This window comes from Sceloporus occidentalis, unplaced genomic scaffold (genome assembly GCF_023333645.1).
Source record: "Sceloporus occidentalis isolate IW3139 unplaced genomic scaffold, rSceOcc1.0.p SCAF_2, whole genome shotgun sequence".
NCBI lineage: Eukaryota > Metazoa > Chordata > Lepidosauria > Squamata > Phrynosomatidae > Sceloporus > Sceloporus occidentalis.
In genome coordinates, this window is record NW_028316982.1 from 146300905 (window position 1) to 146322622 (window position 21718).

The 21718-nt window shown below is 38.3% G+C and overlaps 1 protein-coding gene across 2 annotated transcripts in view; it reads right to left on the reverse strand.

Moving 5' to 3' along the window:
• Positions 1-21718, reverse strand: part of MYCBP2 (MYC binding protein 2) — a 178281-nt gene that overhangs the window by 74800 nt on the left and 81763 nt on the right. For both annotated transcript variants that reach the window (XM_089511145.1, XM_089511144.1), the window contains 12 exons: positions 20609-20827; positions 17007-17232; positions 16357-16475; positions 14756-14843; positions 13784-13833; positions 12226-12398; positions 11291-11435; positions 6902-7123; positions 6052-6107; positions 5152-5267; positions 3554-3651; positions 111-227 (listed from right to left, as the gene is read on the reverse strand). In XM_089511145.1, the coding sequence (XP_089367271.1) occupies positions 111-227; positions 3554-3651; positions 5152-5267; positions 6052-6107; positions 6902-7123; positions 11291-11435; positions 12226-12398; positions 13784-13833; positions 14756-14843; positions 16357-16475; positions 17007-17232; positions 20609-20827 (1629 nt within the window). The remainder of the gene's footprint in view (positions 1-110; positions 228-3553; positions 3652-5151; positions 5268-6051; positions 6108-6901; positions 7124-11290; positions 11436-12225; positions 12399-13783; positions 13834-14755; positions 14844-16356; positions 16476-17006; positions 17233-20608; positions 20828-21718) is intronic.

Here is a 21718-nt window from a genome sequence, read left to right on the forward strand (position 1 = left end):
ATACAATTCTTTGAATGCTGGCCTGTATATACATACATATGTTTGTGTGTGTGTGTGTGTGTGTGTGTGTGTGTGACTGTTTTATTTCAAATAGATTTCTTGCAAGTTACCTCATCAATAAATGTAATGGATCCATTGACTTTTACTATGCCTATCTGCTCACTTTGAAGGGAAGGGTGGCTACGGATACGAAGCCCTGCACTGTCCTTGGCCACAAATTTCCGAACCTAAGAGAAGCAGAGACACAGTAAGGTAGAGAAAACTATAAGAGACAGTTTTTTAAAAATAAAATAAAAAAGGATATAGAGATAAAGCTTCAGAATATGAAAACTAACAGTTTCCAGGTGAAAGCCTACTAGCTGCTATAATCTGCTACTAAATACCAAAGACTGATACAAAAACTTTCAGATTTGTTTCTTCTGTTTTCTGAAAGCCATTAATAATTAGGTTTAATTAACAATCATGCACATGTACACAAACTATGATAGATTCAACTATTTTAAATATGTCAGAAGCAGTTATTACAATAAACTGAATGAGGTGGCAGTCTAATTACGTCAGCTTAATGACTTACCAGGGAGTGCCATTTGTGGCACTTGTCAATGGGCAGTGGTTGTGGGCGCCATGTTACTAGGTACCTCGGCTTCTTTTTCCCAGAAGCCCACATGATTTTCATGGGCTTTGGGAGAGAGTGGGAAAGCCAGCCAATCAGGCATATCCTAATGGACTGGTGGAGCTAGGAAGCAGAGTGATACTTCACCTTGGTCCATTCCCATGTCATATAAAGAGGCCTCACAGCATGCAACAATCACTTGATTCTTGAAGGGTCATCCCAACCACTTTCTCTTACTCTTGTTGGGTATTGTGAAGGCTGCCATTGGGGTCAGATGCTATATACCTTATTGGTATCTGTTCTACTCTAATAATTAGACAATTTTGGAATGGAGCCCAGATTCACTTTGAAGGGAAGGGATGGGGCCTGTGTGCCTATGATTTCCAACTCAGGATGCAGATTGTAAATAACTGGAGTCAAACCCAGCTGGAAAAAGATAGCTCTGCAAAGTGGATTTTAATTTAAAATCTTGGCTCTCAGGGTGTCTGATGGAGTATCTTCCCATCTTTGTAAAATCTTTTGAGCTTTCTCTTTAGTCCAGATACACCTATGTGTCCTTGAATGTTATCTATCTTTTTTCATACATTTCCTTACAAGATATAGAATCATAGAGTTGGAAGGGGTTTCATAGGCCACCAAGAACAACCCCCTGCTCAGTACAGGATTTCCAGCTAAATCCAGCAAGTACATAGCTGTCTATCCACTTTTTGAAGACATCCACAGGAGGAGACTCCACCACCTCTCTAAGCAATCTGGTTCATTACCCAACTGCTCTTTCTATCAAGAGGTTCCTTCTAATGTTCCTAGAAACCCCAGTTTTGAAATCTATCTCATTGTAACTAGTGTTGGCCCTACCATCTGGGTCAGCAGAGAAGAGGCCTGCACCTTCCTGAGTGACAGCTCCTGAGTTATTGTTGTTGTTATTACTAAAGAGCGCAATCATATCACTGTTCAGTCTTCTCTTCACCAAGCTGAACATGCCCAGCTCTATCAACCTTTCCTATTTGGTTCTTTACATATCTTATCATCCTTGTTGCCCTTCTCTGAACCTGCTCCAATTTGTCTATATCCTTATTGAAATGAGGCTCTCAAAAGTGAACACAATACAATACTGAACACAGTACAGTGGATCTTTGTTATACGCTGGAGTTTGGTTCCGTGGATGCTTAAGTCCCATTAAATATAATGACATAGCAAAATGGTGTCCCTTATAAAAAATGGAAAATCAAGGTTTGATATTTGAAATGTATACTTTTTTGAACATTTTCACACTGTATATGCTTGAATCAGTGTATAAAAAATCCGTGTATAAGAAGGGCCGACTATACTGCTGCTGAGGCCTGACCAATGCAGACTATGGTGGGACTATTATTAAGCCACTCGGGGCAGGCAAGAGCCACAAATGTGACAGAACAACTTGAGTGGCCTTTATCCATCTCCAGAGTGAAAAAAGGAAAAATGGGGTGGGTGGGGTGTTTATTCATTCTTCCAATCAGCCTGCCAATGGTTGCATCTTTTCCCCCTGATATTCTGTTCCTCCATCCCCAAACTGATATTCTAAATAGTTTTCCTGTTTCTGCTTCAAACTTTGGGGGTTCTCCAACAATGCTGGAAGATTTCTTTTGTCCCATACAGTGGCTGCTGCTCTGGCTACAGGACACAAACACACTCCCAATGGGACATCAAAGAAAGAGACAGCAAGGGGCTCAGCCCACATATGCTTGTGGTCCATTTCTGCTGTGCAGACAACTAGAAGATGTGGAATAAAAACGAACTCCCTGCTATAATTTGGTCTTACGAAATGAGCCATTTCATTTTGTTTTCAGATGTTTGAAACCCAACAACCAACTTGCATGCAGGTTAGTAAAGCGTAAAGCTTCAGAGGAAATGCAGGAATAAGCAGAATCTGGCTTGAAACATGAACAGCAAAATGCACTGTCCTTATCTAAGTCTAACCTGTAATTGGGAGGATAAAAGCATTGGATAATGGATAAAAACATTATCCACTTAATGGACAAAAGCAACACAACAAGGCTATAGGGAGCTTCAACCTAATCTGCAGGATTTCCCTAATATTTGTGTACAGTACAGCAAGGTTCTTGTAAACCATTGGTTGAATTACACAGCAGTGCACTCATGAGCCATTTTCTGCCATAGCATCTGACAGACTGGCAGTACAGAGACAGATAATGCTTATTTATGTATTATAATATTTGTTTATTTGCTTCTCAAGCTTTGGGGGCTTCTGACGCAATGCACAAAAATAGAACTCTATAATTCTCCTATTTCACTATGTGAAAAGGGATCTGGGGCCATCTATTAGTCCAGCCCTGACTAGTACAGGAATCTATTTTCTATCTTATTTACATCTTCATCTGTTATTGAGCTTCCTGGGTTTTCATTGGGATTGTTTTTGACCTCCAACCTCAGCAGGGAGTACATTTGCAGCTGACCTTTAAGCTTTCAATCACTTTGCTATGGAGCATTAATGTGATGGGCAAATTATGGAAAGAAAGCAAATGGTGAAGAATGGTGACTGGAACAATTTGCTGAGCACGATTTAGAAATACAGAGTTAACCTGCTCTCCTTTCTCAAATGAGAGCAACAAAGTCTTTATATATTAGGTGGAGATCATTGGAGGGTGATGTTTTTGCTTTAGCAGTTTTCTTTCAGAATTTAAATACATGAGACTACCTTCAAATCAGGCCACTTGCCAATCTAACCCAGTATTATATAATCTGCCTAGTAGTGGCTCTCAGGCAGATATTTTCATGGACAAGTGACCTGAAATTTTTTAAAACATATTTGAGATAGAACTTGAGATCTCCTGATTGTGAAGTCTGCCTCTCAGCTCAGCCTCAGCTGAAAAACATTAGCTAATATATCACATGCATTTACATTCATTATTGTCAATTCAATAAAAAAAATAGTTCTTATACCTTGTTTGGTAAAGGCTCTGCTTTTGGTTTTACCAGCTGAGTGCCTGGAGGTATCATTCCTTTTGGAGGATCTTTTACCTTTACTTCTAGGCCAGCATCTGTAGAATAAGAAAGAATGCCAAAAGGTAGATAAGGGTAGATAAGTAATCTAAGTGAATTTTTGAAAGTTATTTAATTGATAAGTGCGTTACATTCCAGTTTCTGGCCATACATTATTGCAACATAAAAATTCTAGCATGTTCAATTGGCTATTGGGTATACAAACAGCCAAAGCCTGTAAAACATAATCACATATGAGAAGTGTGATCCCTGAATTAACTAGTCTACTTTTGAAAATATTAGTTTTGCTTTTCTAATGACCTATTAGAAAAACAAAGAATAGCATGGTTAGAAGTTCCAAGGAATATTCACTCAGTTAAGAGTTCAGTTGTTTGCATATGAGATTTCAAGAGCTGCTTCCTGCTAATAGGAAGTCTAGAGGCCAGTGATATCATACATGAGGAAAAGTGCTGTATGAAGAACCTACATATACTAGCTGCTCACAAAGAACATAAGCAGATGTTGTCTTACAGAGTTTTATTTTTTATTAATTTTATTTACATACTGTGTCTCTCCCAGCATGGGACCCAACGCATCTTAAAATAATGTAAAACAAGGAAAAATCTTATTTTATAATAAATAAAAACAATTAAGCAAACCAAAATACATGGTTAAAAACAGTTTAAACCTATTTAAAATACAGTTTAAAAGATAAAATATAATAGTGTAACACACCACTTTCAAAACACCCTCTGACACATGATTTAAGAGCTGCTTATAGGTCTATTTACAAAAAAATGTCTTAGCCTGCCAGCAAAAAAAGAGCAAATAGGGACTAGCTGAATCTCCCGAGGGAGAGAGTTTCACAGGCTAGGAGCAGCCACCAAGAAAGCTCTGTCCCATGTCTTTAGTAAATATCCCTGTGATTGTGGTGGGACTAAGAGAAAGCCATCCCATGAAGATCTTAAGACAATATAGCTCATATAGGGAGATACACAAAGGAGATCAACATAACTAGACACCAAAAGACTCAGTATTTCAATTATAGATGAATAAAACGCTGAACTACAGTCTGAGACCACAAAGAGCCAAAGTCTAGAATTAAGTTCCCATGTGTGGTGGCAGGAAAGCTCAAGCAAGTACAGCAGCGATATAATTAAACAGCTATTATACAAATATACTACACCACATTTATTACTATTAATATGTGCTAAAATGTATACATTTATACATGTATACAAGTATAATTAAACACATTATCTAATTATTTGGTCTACCAGATTTTTTCACTCGTTTTCATATAATTTAAATATATTCCTCCCTTCCCTTAAACTGGGGATTCGTTCTGGATCCCTCCCTCCGTGTAAGGGGGAAATTGCGTATGCTTGTGCCCCATTGAAAATACAGGGGTGCATGCATGCAGCGTGGTGCATGCACCACAGGTGTGCATGCCATTCATAAAATTGTGCCACAGCTTCAGCATATGCCTCATGATGAAATCTTGGCTCAATGGACTTGCTAACAATATGATGCGGTACAAAGATAAGACTATTATATACCTATTTCAATGCCATCAATTGTAACATGAATGGTGTAAAGACCAACTGCTCCTGGGGTCCAGTTAGCACAGTAAGTACCATCATTGTTGACTCTGATCAACATGTTTTCACTTGGTCTAGAAAAAATGGACAATGATATCAAATCACATATTTTCTAATTCTTAGATAATATAACATTACAAGATGAAATACAGGAAATTTTAAAAAATCTAAGCAGTCTAATAAAATTTCTTCTGTCCAAACAGTTAAAATATAACCTAAGACTAAGATTCTTACTTTTGCTCACCGCCCCAAATTGAGACAATGGAGACTTGATAGACAACATATAGAGCAGGTTAAAATATAACCTTTTCCAAACATTCTTTTGTAATTTAACTCCAACATTTAGCTCCTGAGGCATCTACAAGGCATTTGCTCTTACCAATTTCAGTTGGGATCCTAAGAATTGTGCAGCTAAGTCCATGTACCCAAGCAGGCACTAGACAGTTGTGTTTTTTCAAGCAGTAGTACCATCCTATATATCCTCCATGATGGATCACTTTTGAAATTAAACCAGTTTCAAAAGCAGTTTGTGTTATGATATAAAGGCTATTGTTCAAAGCGGGTGGGGGGGAGGGGAGGGATAGTTAAAAATTCCATTCATATATGCTTTTCAACAAAACTAAAAGGATTTGATTCCTTGTTCTGTTATTAACAGATGTAGACATTTGGAAAATATAAAATCCAAATATTTTCTCCAGGTTCTGATTAGATGAAATAAAGCAGTTTTAAAACTTTTGCTTTCTTAGATATCATGCTTTCTAAAGCATTGATATTTTTTAAAAATTACTATACTAACACTATAGAACATAATTTTCACCTTTCTTTTATTCCTTATATTTTGTACAAAATCATTATTACCTCTTTGGTGTTGGTGAAGCAAAGCGTAACTCTTCAAAAGAGTAGTTTTCATATACCTATAGAGCAGAGAGCACATCAAATAGCATCAGTGGTAATGCTAACTAAAATAGTAATTCCACATCTGTAAAATATAGAGCAGACACAACTTGAAATGGATAAACGTGCTCTATTCCTGAAGGAAACATTCTGAATGGGAAAGGTGACTCTATATCAAAGTCTTATATAACCGACTCAATCACATGATCACTATTTTCTCTGCTACACTGTGGTCTCTCTACTGTGTATCAAAAAAATATTATCTAACCTAAATAATTTTTCGAAGAAGTAAATGTATGAGAATAACCCACTTCAATAAACCTGTAATCTTTGGGGAAAGGACTACAAGAGTAATTGCCTGTCTTAAAATGAGCCAAAGGGAAATGATAAAAGTATAATCACATGCAAAGCTCTAAGTATTATTTTATGGAGCCCTGGTGGCGCAGTGGTTAAATGCCTGAATTGCAGCCACTCACTCACAATCCACAATGCTGTGAGTTCAATACCAGTCAGGGGCTCAGGGTCGACTCAGCCTGGCATCCTTCGGTAGGTCGCTAAAATGAGTATCCAATTTGTTGGGGACAATTAGCCAACACTTTGTAAACCGTACATTAGTACATCAATAAGTGATATAGAAAGGTACTTGCTATTGCAATTTATATCAACAGTAGTTTCTATAGAGAGCATTTAGTCTGAACAATATATACCAACGTAAAAAAAAAAATGCTTTCTTTTGATGGAAACAATGCAACTCGCTATTTCACTGCTCAGCTTCCTTTCCTCAGAGAAATATGACATAAATGCCACAATTTACCTTCATCATTGTAATAGCAATATAGCGAGCCTCCTTCACTATCATCGGTTCATATGAAGCATCAAGTTTGGGGGACGGGAGTCCTCCAAAGGTCATGTCAGTGCTAGCAGCAGCAGCACCACCACCACTTGCTGGACTACCAGGAATGCGTTGCAGTTTTTTTGCCTGTTCTTGCTGTAAAGATGATTTTTTCTGGGAAACAGGAATTGCTTTGACTTCCACCTGAGAAATTTCAGGAAGAAACATGAGGATATAGGAGGGGAAAAAATGGCTAGCAAATCCAAACGTATCTGAATTGTTTTAGAAATTTTTATTCATAGCATTTTAATGTTGCTCTTTATTTTAAAAATCTCAGTGATTTAAAACCAAATGTGTCTCATTTTAAATATAACATCTTTGTCTTCCAGAAGTACTTCTAAATCAGTGAAACAATCTAACAGAGAATCTCTTTTTGTTTCAGTAGCCATAAGTCAGAAAAAAACAGGTTAAACATTTATACAATTTTCATTATTCACTTCCTAAAAATCAAAGTCAGACTTAAAAGATGAGAAGCTCAAGATGTGAACATTAATGTATTTACTGTTAAATTATGTTCTTCCTTTCTGATAAAAAATGGCACTAAAACCTTAGCTGTATAATGAAAGCAGGGTTTCTGTCTAAAATATCCCAATTAAACAGAGTTGTAAAAAACAAATGGTGCTTTTTAAAGTCCTTGTGGGAGGCACTGATATTTAAACACAGGAGACTGAATGTTTTTCTACAGAATATTTGAATAGTAAATGAGAGATTGGATTTACCATGAAAATTCATTCAGGGATGGTAGGAGGATCGATCTACTATGATTGGGTCTTCCCCGCGTGCCAACAGAATCTGCAGGACTATTGAGCCCTGTCTCCTCTCAGCCAATTTGTTTATCTAGCCCTACTCCAATAATTTTCCACTGTTCCTACTTTACCTGGGTAGATATGTATTATTCCTCCTTCATCCCTGAAGGAATCTTTACGGTAAATCCAATCTCTCATTCACAGGATGGCATGGAGAAACAATCCACTATAATTGGGATGTCAAATCGGATTTTGACTCAACAGGTCTGGTTGACGTGGCAACCACTGACATTCTCACTAATTTTTTTCTGGGTTTTTTGAGCTATGTGGCCATGTTCTAGAAGAATTTATTCCTGACATTTTGTAAGCATCTGTGGCTGGCATCTTCAGAGAATGCTGGCATGGAAGTGAGTGGGGTATATATACTGTGTGACCCTTGGCTGAGAGGAAGTGATTCACATGTTAATCTGTGCGTTGGTCTGTTGTTGAATGTCAAGGCCTCAAGGTGTCTATTTAATTAGTGATCCATGTCTGCTGGGAAACCCTCCTGACCCTGGGTGGTTTTCATTTGCATTTGCTGGGTCTTGATTTTGGTGTTTTTCAGGACTGGTAGCCAAACTTGGTTTACTTTCAGGGTTTCTTCTTTCCTGTTGAAGTTGTCTAGGTGTTTGTGGATTTCAATGGCTTCCTTGTGCATTCTGACTTGATAGCTGTTCTCGGTAAAATTGGAAACCATGGCCTGCGGGGCCAGTATGGAGCCACTAAGACCACAATCTCTCTTTTTGTATTTTGTGTAACACTTTTGCACTGATGGAAATACATAGTGACAGCCTTTTGGCCAATGAACTGTCAGTGAGTTGTGAGCCTTCACTTCTCTGTTTTCAACTATGGGGAAACACCTTTTTAATTTAGTATTCTGTGCTGTTGCAAAGAGATGCACTTTGAACAGACCCCATATTCTCTGATGATCTTGAAACACCAAGGGAAGTAGTGCACATTCTCCCAAATGCACAATGCACAAATAATCCGCCCTGACATTCAAAACACCTTTCAGGTATATCACTGTGATTGACTGTGTTTTTCCACCCAATGAAATAGCTTGTCTGATTCCTTCACTAATAAATTGGACTGTAGATCTCTCTATTCCTTGATGACAAAAAAAATGGAGTCTGAGACATAGAAAGTGGGCAAGTGTGTAACACAAAAAGGAAATTACCACATGCATACCTAGAAAGAAAGTCTCAGCATGCATAAGTTGCTATACCCAATAGTTCCTGCATCCAAAGTACCACCCTTGCAACAAGGATGTTGCCACCAATTTTATCACTGACAATGACGACATCTTATGTGCCTTACTTAAGACATTATCTGCCCTACATTCAACCACTTCACCCAACACTGTGTCCCCTTTTCAAAAGAATATAGTTTATTGGAGTGCCCCTGTAAACTCCTGGTATTTAATGGTGTGCTCCACTCAGTCTGAATCAAATACAGTATTTAAATAATACAGGCAATGTCCCCTGAGGTACTTTTCTCCATATTATTGAGGCCACCCTGTCCTGCTTCTTCTCCTCTTTGACCATCTCATCCTTTGATGTACCCATACTGTCTAAACCTAGGGTTCTCAGTACTCTCTTCATTAAATTCTTAAAATCCTCTAAGTGAAACAATGTGTCTGTTTCCAACTCTTTATCATTCTCTTGATCTGCTGAGTTCTCTACATCATCAGCTGTATCAGATTCCACCTCCTCCCACCACATGTCATGGTCCACTTCCACCTCTGTATCACGTAAATGTTTTGTATCGTCTTCTATCTTCCTTTTCCTATTATCTGTTTCCATTCTATCCTGCCTCTCATTCTCTTTATAATTTTTGTGTATTTTATAATATTCTGAAGTAGTTCCTCATCTGAAGTCATAGTTTTCTGGTAATTCATTTCTCTTGTTTTTTGCTTATCATTTATTAGATGTTTAAATTTTTGATCTAATTCTTTTACTACATTTCCCCACATATATTTCTTTGTAATCATTCACTAGTAATCATTTTTCTAATTTTTGTATGCAGACTAGTCAAATTAATATTGTTTAAATACAATTCTGTTTCTATGTCTTCCCAATGCATTATGTCTTGTTCTGGTCTTATAACGTTTCCTGCCCCATATATTACTGTTCTTATCGACTCTCCCATCTCAATTTTTTTCTGGTATTGCTGGGTTTCATTTGGTAGTTAAGGCAGAACTTTATACATTTTAAACAAATAATGTATAAATTGTTGTGTTTCACTTTGTTGTGACTCGCTGTGTTCAGAACCTGACTGAGCTCTGCATGGCTGTGTTTGCTGCTCTCCATCTCCAATACACACTTCTTCAAGTGCTGTTTGTGGCGATACCAAGCATGCTCATAAGGAGGAGCTCCATTTCAAGTTAGCCCTTACGTTCAGCATAGATTCCTGGTTTCCAAGATGCTTCCCAGAAATGGTCGTTGGAGATTTCATTGTTTTTATTTTATCTTATTAACTAATTTTGATTTTGTTTTTCGCCATCCTTATTTTTTCCTTCCAGCCCTTGTTTCCTTATGTCTTGCTTTGGTAATTTTTCTGTTTCCCGCAGTGGCTCTCTGGCTCCCTAGTGGTTTCAACACCTTGGTGTCACTTTCAATGGATGTAATATTCTCCTCAAATCCTCTGCTTTATCCAACTCAGAGATTCACACATTGACGGCAATCTGAGGGGTATTTTTATTATTATTTTTATTTCTCCCTTCTTTAGCTGTTCCGCCTTTAAGGAGCTGCTGCCTGTTATTTAACTTTCTCTATCTCTTCCTTTTGGTTCATATTCTCGCTCTCTCTTCTCCACCTTCCATCTATCCTTCCTGCCTTTTATTTTTTAAATTTGACTTGGTTTGAGTGGGAAGGCAAAACGTGACCAGTTGATAGCACAGGATATAAAAACAAACTGAGAGGGAATGGGGCTCAACTAAAACAAGAATGTGGGCTCCTGCAAATTTGTCTGATACACAGGGAAAACCCAATCATAGTGAAATGATCCTCCTGCCATCTGTGTATGATTCTTCACGGTAAATCCAATCTTGTGAATAAAGTATCTATAAACTGGTTGAGCTTGAAGACATAGGTGCGTTACATAGCGGTGCCATCGTTACGCGTGGGGGCGGCGCTTCCTGACACATCTTGCCCCTCGCGTGTAACTAATACGACGAAATGGCAGCGGTGCTGCCATTTTGACGTTGCGGACGCACAAGTGGTGCCGCGAGTGCGCGCCTCGCGGTGCCTCTTCCGGGCCCCAGGTGAAGTGCTATTTTGGCGCTTCTTTGTTGCTGCGCCTGGGAACTGTGCGGTTTGGCTGCTGCGGTTCCTGGACGCAGCAACCGGCAGCGCCGCAAGACCACCCATTTTGGGCGGTCTGTAACGCGCCACAGTGACCAATTTTATATCGAGTGGATTTTTGCATTTTTTACTTTTCAAAATGTTATTCTCTCAAATGCAAGTTGTACTGCTAAAATGTCATTACCTAACATGAAAAGGCACTTTTTAACTTCACAAAATATTACCTTCATATTTGGCACATGAACAACATCACCATATTGGTCTTTTGTTTGCACTGTAATAACAGTTGGCCAGCCACATCGGATGTCATCTTTATTCAAAATCAAAGATGTTTTCTGGGGATCTGCATATGAATCTGGCTGAAGCCATCTAAAACCAAAATAATAAAATGACACACATATTTAAAAACCTTTACAGCATCATCCTTCATGATGATACAATATCAGAGTGTCTAAAACAAGGTTTGGTTAACATGCAGTTTATAATATGATAGAAGTCAACAAAAAGCTACTAGGAACTGAAGAAAAACTAGGATACTACCAGTTGCATTCTATTTTACTATTCTGTAACAAATCTGTCTTTTTACATGTACAGATTAAATCACTTGCTTAAATTTATAATCAGCTTTGCAGCATTTTAAATTATTTCAATTCCATGTCAACATGACATGCCTTTCCTGTATATATTGAAAGCTGCTCAGACATCTAAACAAAAATGGAAGCAAAATATTTATTTTTCAAATGTAATAAAGGGGCTGAACAGACTGGCAATTTGAGCCGGTTTCCTGGCGGCATGAGGATGTCGTGATCGCATGCTGCATGCCCCAACTTTGTCCCCCATCTGGCCTCATGCTGCCCACCTGAGCAGATGGCAAGCAGCGTTGGGGCAGTTCTTGTGGTGCAGTCACCAGATGCTGCACGCCACAGGAGCAGAGAAGAGTGCCCCTTTTCCAGTCCAAAAGGAGCAGCATTTTGCAGCTCCTTTTTGGATCAGAAAATGCCAGATCAGGGTCGCAGCGTGCAGTTACAGAGCAGCTCCTTTATGGCTGTCTGTTTCGATCCTTAGACAACAAAAATCACTTTAGAAGGATAGTGTATGCCATATTTTTACCTCAAAACAAAAACACCATAACAGCAGTGCAGGACAAGCTAGTAATTACCGTGCAAGCCGCCCTCCACTTGATCCTGGAACACAGGAAATAAAATCCTCCAAAAATGACTGTTCATTGCTTTGTACTTGCAATGGAAGATTTCCTTCAAGTGCTTCCAAGATAGTCGGTGAATGAGACAATGCTAAACCTTTACCCAGGATTCCTGAGTGAGATTTACAAACCTGGTCAGGGTTAAGAAAACATAGACTCTTTAGCATCTTCACCAATTTACTGCTTTTTAAAAAAAGATTACCTTTGGGAATAAACCCAATTATTTTTAAAATTGGTACCCAATTACTAGAAAGTCCTGAAGTGATGAAAATTTGGAACAGGTGCATGAAGTGTGGTCTGCAAGCAACATGTAGTCCCAATACCTTTTCAGGCCTCCCAAGCAACTCCCAAAAATATAAATTAAGTCTAAATTATCTGTTGCTGAACATTCACAGGCAATCCACTGGCTGTACTAATATTAACATTGGCAGAACATCCCAGGAGAGAGAGAGAGAGAGCCTCTTGATGACTATCTGGGTGCTGTGGGAAAGAAGAGGCTGCTGGCTCCAAGCCTGCTTTGGAACTCTCTCCTAGCAGGACTCAGGCCCTGGCTCAGCAGGCACTGTATTCAGAAAGTCTACCCATTCCTCTGCCACAAAAGGAATTATAAGTGTTGTAACTTCCTCTGTGAAACAGGGATAGTCAAAGCAAGTAACAAGCCCTACTATGCTTTGCACCTCCCATGCCAGTTTTAACAGTCTCATCAGGCAAGTTTTTGCTTTAGTTTTTACTTATCCTTTTTTACCTTTCCATTTTCATTCACCTCATTTCTCCCCAATTTACCAAGATTACCTGCTGCTACTGCAGGGATTGGTTTTCTTCCTCTCACTAGATGAGAGGAAACTTTTCTTTAGAAGTGACTCTGAATCTGTCTCGGTAACCTGTCATAGCGCTTTATAAATAAATAAATAAATAAATAATCATAGCAGCATATGGACCTTGGCCTCTATGATTTGCTTACTTGGAGCCTTGGAGAGATATAAAACCTCAACTACCTTCTGCCTCTGTTTTTCCAATATTAAATTGTCAGTTTCATAAGTGTTCTCTATCTCTTATTGTTTCTGTTTCTTGCCCCTATCTAAATATATCTAACTATTTTATTTTATGTCATATGAAGAGAAGGAATTTTGGAGTTGGCACGAAGGGCAAACCCATATGCTGTGGACTGTGCCTTGAGTCTCCAACGAATATGGCTCTATTGTAATCAAATCTATTCTCAAGCTTACATAGAAATTAACTGAAAAATCCCAACTGCAGATTTCATATCATTGTGACTGCATATGAAGTGTTGAAATTATAGACATCTAAAAAGGTGGCTCTAGCTACAATAAATAAGGTGGAGAGCTTCCATGCAGCAGACATCATCACAACAGATTCCCACTGGGTATTAACGAATACTACAAAACATTATCTTATACAAACCAATTAAACCAACTTCCAACATTTTTCTGTTTTGTGTCAATTAGCAATGAAGCCCAAGCATTTTATTTTACAAGGGCAGTCAGCAACAACCCACCTGCAGAGCAGCCTCTTCCAGTATCTCAAGATCTTCTTCAAATTCATTGCCTGTTTAGAAAGAATAAAATGTATCATGAAATCGAATACAGTCGTCCCTTATGATTTGCGGGGGATCCATTCCAGAACCCACACCGCAAATCCGGAAAAATGCAGATATTCAAGTCTCCATTGGTTACAATGGTGGCACACTCCCATGCACACCATTTTGTCTTTCTCCACTTGCCATCAGTGAAATAGCAACACCGTGGACTCCAAGTCCATGAATGGGGAGGGAGGAGTGTGTAAGTAAAAGCTTAAAAAACATTTTAAATTCCCATGTAATGGACAGTTGACTTTTGTCTTAATCTCACTCCACTTTCTTACTCCTACGAAAGAGAATCTTTCGAAGCTTTTTCAAATTGTTGGTCTGAGAGGCTGGCTCTTCTAATGATAAACCCACTTGAGAAATGGATAAGAAATGCATAAATTCACACAAACAAATCCCAAAGGGGAAAAAAATTAAACAAATATGAGTACTAAAAAATTATGAGCCAATCATTCTTTCTAGTTCTGGTAGACCAGAACACAAAAAGGGATGAAGACAATTAATTAAAATGTTTAACAGGGTACTAGCTTCAGGAAAATACTATGAGCTTGTAATATGTTGTAATTTTTTAAACCTGCTATAGAGCAGTTGTTGACAATCTTCTCCAAGAGTTCTGGTTGGCTCTCCCACATCACACACCAGCCCTGCGCACCACATAGCTCATTTCTACTGCAACTTGGGAGACAACTCAAAAGCAGTTTGTGATATGGCATCAGGGGATGCTACTTAGCAGAAATAAGCTAAGCGGGTTAGAGAAGCCAAAGCATGCCTAAAAATCTCACAGCTTTGAGACAGTAATCTTTGATGTCACACCCTCACCTCTTTTTCAACCTGAAAACATATACATTACAATTCTGTGCTCAATGCTTTTTAAGAGATGCATACCAATGGGAAGTGCCAGATCCTTTTTCATCAAAGCAGCTGCACATGCTCCTCCTAGATTGGCCAGTTCTTTTTCAAGCTGAATGATACCCTAAAAATAAGTAAGAAAAAAAAAAAAACTTAAATGACCTTGGGTGTTAGCAAATTCCCACCTTCCATTTCATGAAACTAGTCAAATAAAATTTATAGGCTGCTATAAATCTCACATCTCTAAAAGGCAAATATTTTGTACAACAGCATAATTCACCATCCCCTCCTTTTGGGAGCATAAAGTCAAGCCATGGCTAGACCCATGGGGGATGTAGATCACAGCTTTGGAGAAAAAGTATGCCTGGTCATCTAGGTGCTGAGAGATCATTGGTCAGGGCACACTAGGTTTCTGTTGAACATGCTGTTGAACATCTAGATAAAACAACTGAGTGAGATTATCAAAAGAGAGAGAGTGATTTTGAAGATTTCTGGGCTATCTTTTATTTTTTTTAAACTGATTTAGATTTATTTAAGGCAGAGGACATAATCAGAGGTAGCTGTGTTGGCCATGTAGCAAAGTACAATAACATCCAAAATCCACAAAACAGTGATACCTTTATTGGAACAACCAAAATGCACAAAATACATATTGCAAAAGCTTGCAACAGCGGAATACACTCCCTTGGAGAGTGGTGGAGTCTCCTTCCTTGGAGGTTTTTAAACAGAGACTGGATGGCCATCTGTCAGCAATGCTTTGATTGTGTGTTCTTGCATGGCAGGGGGTTGGACTGTTTGGCCCTTGTGGTCGCTTCCAACTCTATGATTCTATAGTATTTTGTGTATTTTGGTTGGACCCATAAAGGTATCACTATTTTGTGGATTTTGGATGCTATTGCACTTTAAGACAGAGGAATTACTGAATTGCTGTGAAGATCAGTAATGTTCTCAACTAAGTAATATAAATTAAAACCTAGCAGCTCAATCCTTTTTCACTTCCCACTACTCTTTCATAAAGTTACATTGCTGGTATTCAACTGGTATGCCATAAATGACATGGATAAATGGACATCCGCTAATAAAATTTTAAAAAATATTCTCATTTTCCAGTTTATGTGGACAAGGGGTGTGAAACTACAGAGCTTCAAGGGTAATGAAAAGTATACAAAAATGATATACAGTTGGCCCTCAATGGATTCTTTATCCATGGATTCAACCATCCACTGTTTGAAAATATTCAAAAAAATATAAATTCCAAAAAGCAACCCTTGATTTTGCCATTTTATATAAGAGACACCATTTTACCATGCCATCGTATTTAACGGCATTTTGATAACCACAGGGGTCTAAGGAAAACAAACACTAGTGGAAACTAAGGGTTCACTGTACAAAGAAAATGCAGATCTGTATGATTCAAGGGATATAAACATTTGCCCTCATTATTAAGTCTTTAAATCCTTCTAGTGGGCTCTGATTTATAGACCTGAAAAAAAGTTCTAAACAAAAAGCAGTATTATTACAGAAGAATTTCAAGTATGAAATTTTACAAGTACGATTAAGTTAACATGCATGTAATCTGCATGCAGAAAAATTATTATCATTTTTAAAAATGTTGCAGTAATTAAACTCATCCTCACCTCATCAGAGCCTGGACTAAATTCATAGCCAATTGCAAAACACTTGAAACCATAAAAAGTAGCCTTTTCATCTTTCACATAGTCTGACGCTGTTTCCAATGAGAAAAGTGCTTCATTGCCTACAATGAAAGAAAGGATCGGTGAAGTAACAAAAACTGACAACAGGTCATGCTATAAGTAGGTTCAAAATACACTTGGCATTTGTATGATCATTTGTAAAGTCATTTACACAAATTACATACAGAACTTGTTATACATTATGTTATTTTCCAATTAATTATTGGCATGGCTATGTACAGTGCACACCACAGAAAAAAGTATTAATGTTTGAGTGTTTCAAACCAAGTACATCTGCACTGAGTAGTAATTTCATAGCACAACTGTCTTCTGTCAATGAACAAGTTTTAATAGATACCCAACTGATCCTGTCTTTGCAATAAAAAGGAACTGGTACTTCCAAAGATTTCTGTTTCAAATAATTATACACTTAGATTTGTGCATTTTGAAACATAAAACAGAACAAAACTCAATCCCACTTCACTTATTAAAATCTTACATTCATAAAGTTGACATTTCTACCTGGCTGAAGTCAGATAATTTATTTTCTAAAACTACACGTCCGTCTTGATCAGCTATCATTAAAAAAATACCTGGTAACACTAAGACCATAGTAGGCCACCCAGATGAGCCTGAAAATTTCTTCAGTTCTATCCAAGAATTGAGATTTTCATGAACAGAAGATTGTTTTGGTCCAAATGCTGAAATCTGGATGATTCGAGCAGGAATGAGCAAGCGAAGTACATCTTCTGATTGAGCAGTTCCACAATGAGCATCAAACTCTACTGTCATCCATCTAACACATTCTGGAAAAGTCACCTAAATGAAGGTAGGAAATATATATTCATTTTCTGCTGACAGTTTTTTATTGTTTTTTATTCCCAATTGAGTTATATTCAGTACCAAGATGAAACTGATTTAATCAGCTCTAACAAGTACCCATTACACTAACCTCAACTATTTTGAAGAGAGACACATATTTCTCTTAATAAGGTATATAAAACCCAATGCAGATGAATACTGACTAAATCCAAATTAAGCTAATATTGCTCTTCTGTGATGTTCTGGGTTATCTGATGGTCTTTCGTTTTGTCCATTTGTAGTTTAAGAAATATGAAACATATCTGTTCTTTGTCTACTTGTTTCACAACCTACATTAGTCAAATCAGGCCTGCACAACATATGGCCCATATATGCGATTGTAAGTTATATCCCTCCTCTCCCTCCTGCTCTTCCCTGGTGGCAGTGGGAGTTTGTGGGTTCTCCTCAGGTACAGCTGTGAGATAGTTTGCCAGACTGTGTTATGGGCACCACCGGCTCTGTCACCTCTCTTTGTTGCCACAGCTGCCGTGCTCCCTACCCATGTTGATGGCTGTATCCTGGTGTGTAGAGTTGTGAGGTATGATTAAGCCCTGTTAGTGTGTTACTGTTGTTGTTGTTTTTGTGTGCCTTCAAGTTGTTTCTGACTTATGGCGACCCTAAGGGAAGTCTGTCACAGGGTTTTCTTGGCAAGATTTTTTCAGAAGTGGTTCTTCTAGTGGCTCCTTCTGAGGCTGAGTGAATGTGACCTGCCTAAGATTACTCAGTGGGTTTCTGTGGCCAAGCAGTAGTTCAAACCCTGGTCTCCAAGGTGATGGTCCAGTGCTCAAACCACTACACCACACTGGCTCTTTCTTGAGGCTTTGTTGTTTTTTGTGGCATGGCTTCAAGTCATTTCCTACTTATGGCGACTCTAAAGCAAACCTATCTTGAGTTTTATTGGCAAGATTGGCTTCCCTTGAGGCTGAGAGAGTGTCACTTGGCCAAGCTCACCAATGGATTTCATAGCTGGGCGAGTCTCCAGAGTTGTAGCCCAACACTCAAACCACTACATCACGCTAGCTCCTATTCCCATGTATCAGCTATGAAACAACTGCAGACTTTTTGTCCTTTCCAACTTATGGTGACCCTAAGGCAACCTCAAGTTTCTTCAAAGGGGGGTTGCCATTATCATCCTCTGAGGCTAAGAGTATGTGACGTGCCCAGGGTCACTTACTTGGCTACAAACTGTACATACCCTGGAATGCATCACCTAATAAATTGGCAATCCCTCCCCCAACACTTTCTCATTTCCCCCTAACCATCTCATAGCTGGGAGATTGAAAGAATTTTTAAAGCAGCATTTAAATCTAGATTATTTTTTTAAGTGAGGTCCAGAACACACTGCAGAAATAATCCAGTCTGAGATCACTTTAACTGCCCTGGCTCAGTGCTAGGGAATATGGAAACTGTAGTTTGTTGTGGCACCAGAGCTCTTTGACCAAGAAGGCTAAATGTCTCACAAAACTACAGTTCCCAGGATTCTTTAGCATTGAACCAGGACAGTTAAAGTGGTCTCAAACTGGATTATTTCTGCAGTGTGTTTTGGACTTAAGTGGCCCATATGTTATTACCGTTATTCAGTTTTGTAGCTATTATTATAGAAGGACATAGAGTGCAAACTGCTCAAGCATATTTATCTTCTGGAGTGAGATGTGCTTTTCCAGCTGACTCACCTATAAGGAGGGGGCTGCTAGAGGATGAGAGCACAATGACATGGCAACCATCAAGAGGTGTTTTTTTGTTCTTTTATATTTATAGATACTGTGAATTTATGATATTGTTTTTAGCTTTTATTTTGTAATGTCCTACATTTTTGGTTTCTTTTCCTCCATTCAGGTCATGACATCTAGTTACCCTGCTCAAAACTCCTCCACTGCTTGGCCTTCTCCCAAGAAAAAGCAGGGTGGTGGTAGGAGAGGATGGAATTAACATTAATAATATATAAATTATCATTTATTAATAAATAATTAGTAATTAATAATAATTCATGATATTAATTAATTAAACCTGTCTATGGCCCGAAGAAGTTTTGTGATTTTAATTTTGGCCCCTGCCTAGTTCCAAGTTTTGCAAGTCTGGTTCAAATCCATTTTGCTTCTTTGCTCCTTTATTAGTTTTGCTGTTTCTGAATGTCTGACAATTTGGAGTGTGGGGTTATTAATAACAAAAACATTTGAATGAATTATTTAAGTACAGCTGCATCCACACTGCAGAAATATTCCAGTTTGACACCATTTTAACTGCCCTGGTTCAATGCTATAGAAATCTGGAAACTGTAGTTGGTTGAGGCATCAGAGTTCTCTCACAGATAAGGCTAAATTTCTCACAAAACTACAAATATCAGAACTCCATAGCATTGAGCCATGACAGTTAAAAGTGTGTCAAAAAGTGGTGCCAATATTCCTTTGAATAAGTAATTTTGATGAAGAAGTTTGGATTGCTGTGTGATCCAATTTATTCTGAGAGTTCTTTAGATCAGATTGAATTGAATATTTAAAGGTGACAAAAAGGCTTTGCAAACGCACCATAACATTTAACATGATAACCAAATACTAGTAAGTTCTATATTAGTATATATACTAATAATATAAATATTAAATAATATAAATAATATAAAAATGCAATTCCTTAGACACTATAAATATTTCTTTTTTATAGCTCAAAGTAATTAATTGTCAGAACCAGGCTTAACCTTCTGGTTCTGTCAGTAGTTAGGATTGTGTGTTAGAGATTTATAGGGATATTGGGTTAGGCTTAGTTGGTTTATAATGTGTAGGATACGTTGGCTTATAGTGCTTGGGGGATGGGGTTGCAGGTGGCTGGCTATCTTAGATATGTAGCCTTGAGAAGCTGAGTGTCTGGCAGATAGTCTTGCAAGCGGCTTGGAATGTGGGAGTGGTGTGGGATAGCTTGGTAGCACTTGGGCTGGATAGAAAGGGGGGTTTGTGAGGGGAATTGCTCATGGGAATAGTAGTAGGGGAGCTATCGTTCACACCAAAGGGAGAGGGTGGAGTTGTGGATCTTTTTTTTAAAATATACTGTTTGTGCTTTTGGGGGGGCAGCTCCACCTTAAACACTGAATGTGAATTTCTAACATTGTGACTTCACTAAAGTTTTGTTCTGGTTCATCATACAAGAGTCACTGACTGCACAAGGACTTTGTGTTCACTGGTTCTGACATTACTATTGGACGTGTTTGTTTTGCTTAAATATTCATATGCTTTATTTTCTGCCCTTTACATGTTATCTAATAATTACAAAATAATTTTAATGGTCTGCTTTACAATCAATCAAACCCAACAAAATGGATGACAAACATGAATGCATAGCTTACCTTGTACTGTATAACACATGCTGGCTTGTAGGGGTGTTCACTTTCAATAACAGCATAATGGTTCGAGGTAGTACAAGCAGAGAGCCCTTGTTCAGGTTGGTTTCCTGTGGTACTATCTGTGGATTGATTGGGGTTGAAGGCAGGAGGGGCATACTTCTGATTCAAAATTGCTACAGATGGAAGCAACTGCTGAACTAAGCCAAAAACTTCAACAGCAACCTATAATATGGCAAAGGATACATGCAGGTAGTTGAAAAAAACCCAAATCTGCATTTCTAGTCCCCTTTAATGTGCTTCGTTTCAACACACTCATATCAGATTAAGTGAGCTTTAACGTTTGACATAAAAATACAAGCATCTTAATAAATAATATGATTTTAAAAATCTCAGTTATATAGGCCCTTTGGCTTGGCCTGAAGGAGATAATCTGTGATTTTCACAGCACAGAGTTCAAAGAAGAACTGACTCTGTGGGATGTAAAGGGTGTAATCCAGATGGAAAAGGATCCATTATATAGAAGCATGAAAAAGAAAATTGAGGCGATATACATAAATAGCATGTTCCAAAACTTTAATGCTTTCCTTTTTTGCTTTCAGATACTAAGAGCTTATCTGAAAAAGACTACACTATCTTAAATTTTGTTGCATAGGTAACACCTGTAATGATCCTATTTCGGGCAGCAAAAAGCTGGCTTTGTGCCCGCACAACAGCCAGAAGTCGGCTTCATGATGCTCTAGCGGTGTGCAGTGTGTAAACACTGCAGTGCAGGAGCATCATGAACCCACCCCCGTGTAAACGGCCAGGCGGTTTCCAGTCAACTTGGGAGTGTGTGGGATCTAAATGCCATGCTGCCAAGCCGCCTGGAAGGTGGCTTAATTTGCTGGTCTATTTTCTCGTAATACACAATATTTGGTTAACGTTATCAGTTCATATGGATTTCAACATCATCTTTAAGCTGATGATACCCAAATGTATTTATCTACTGCAGAACTCTTTTCTGACATTGAACACTGTATTACAGCATGTCTTTCAGCTAGGTCAGCATAGATGTTTCATTGTTGCCTGAAACTTAACATGGCAAAGACACAGCAACTTATTTTTCCTCCAAAA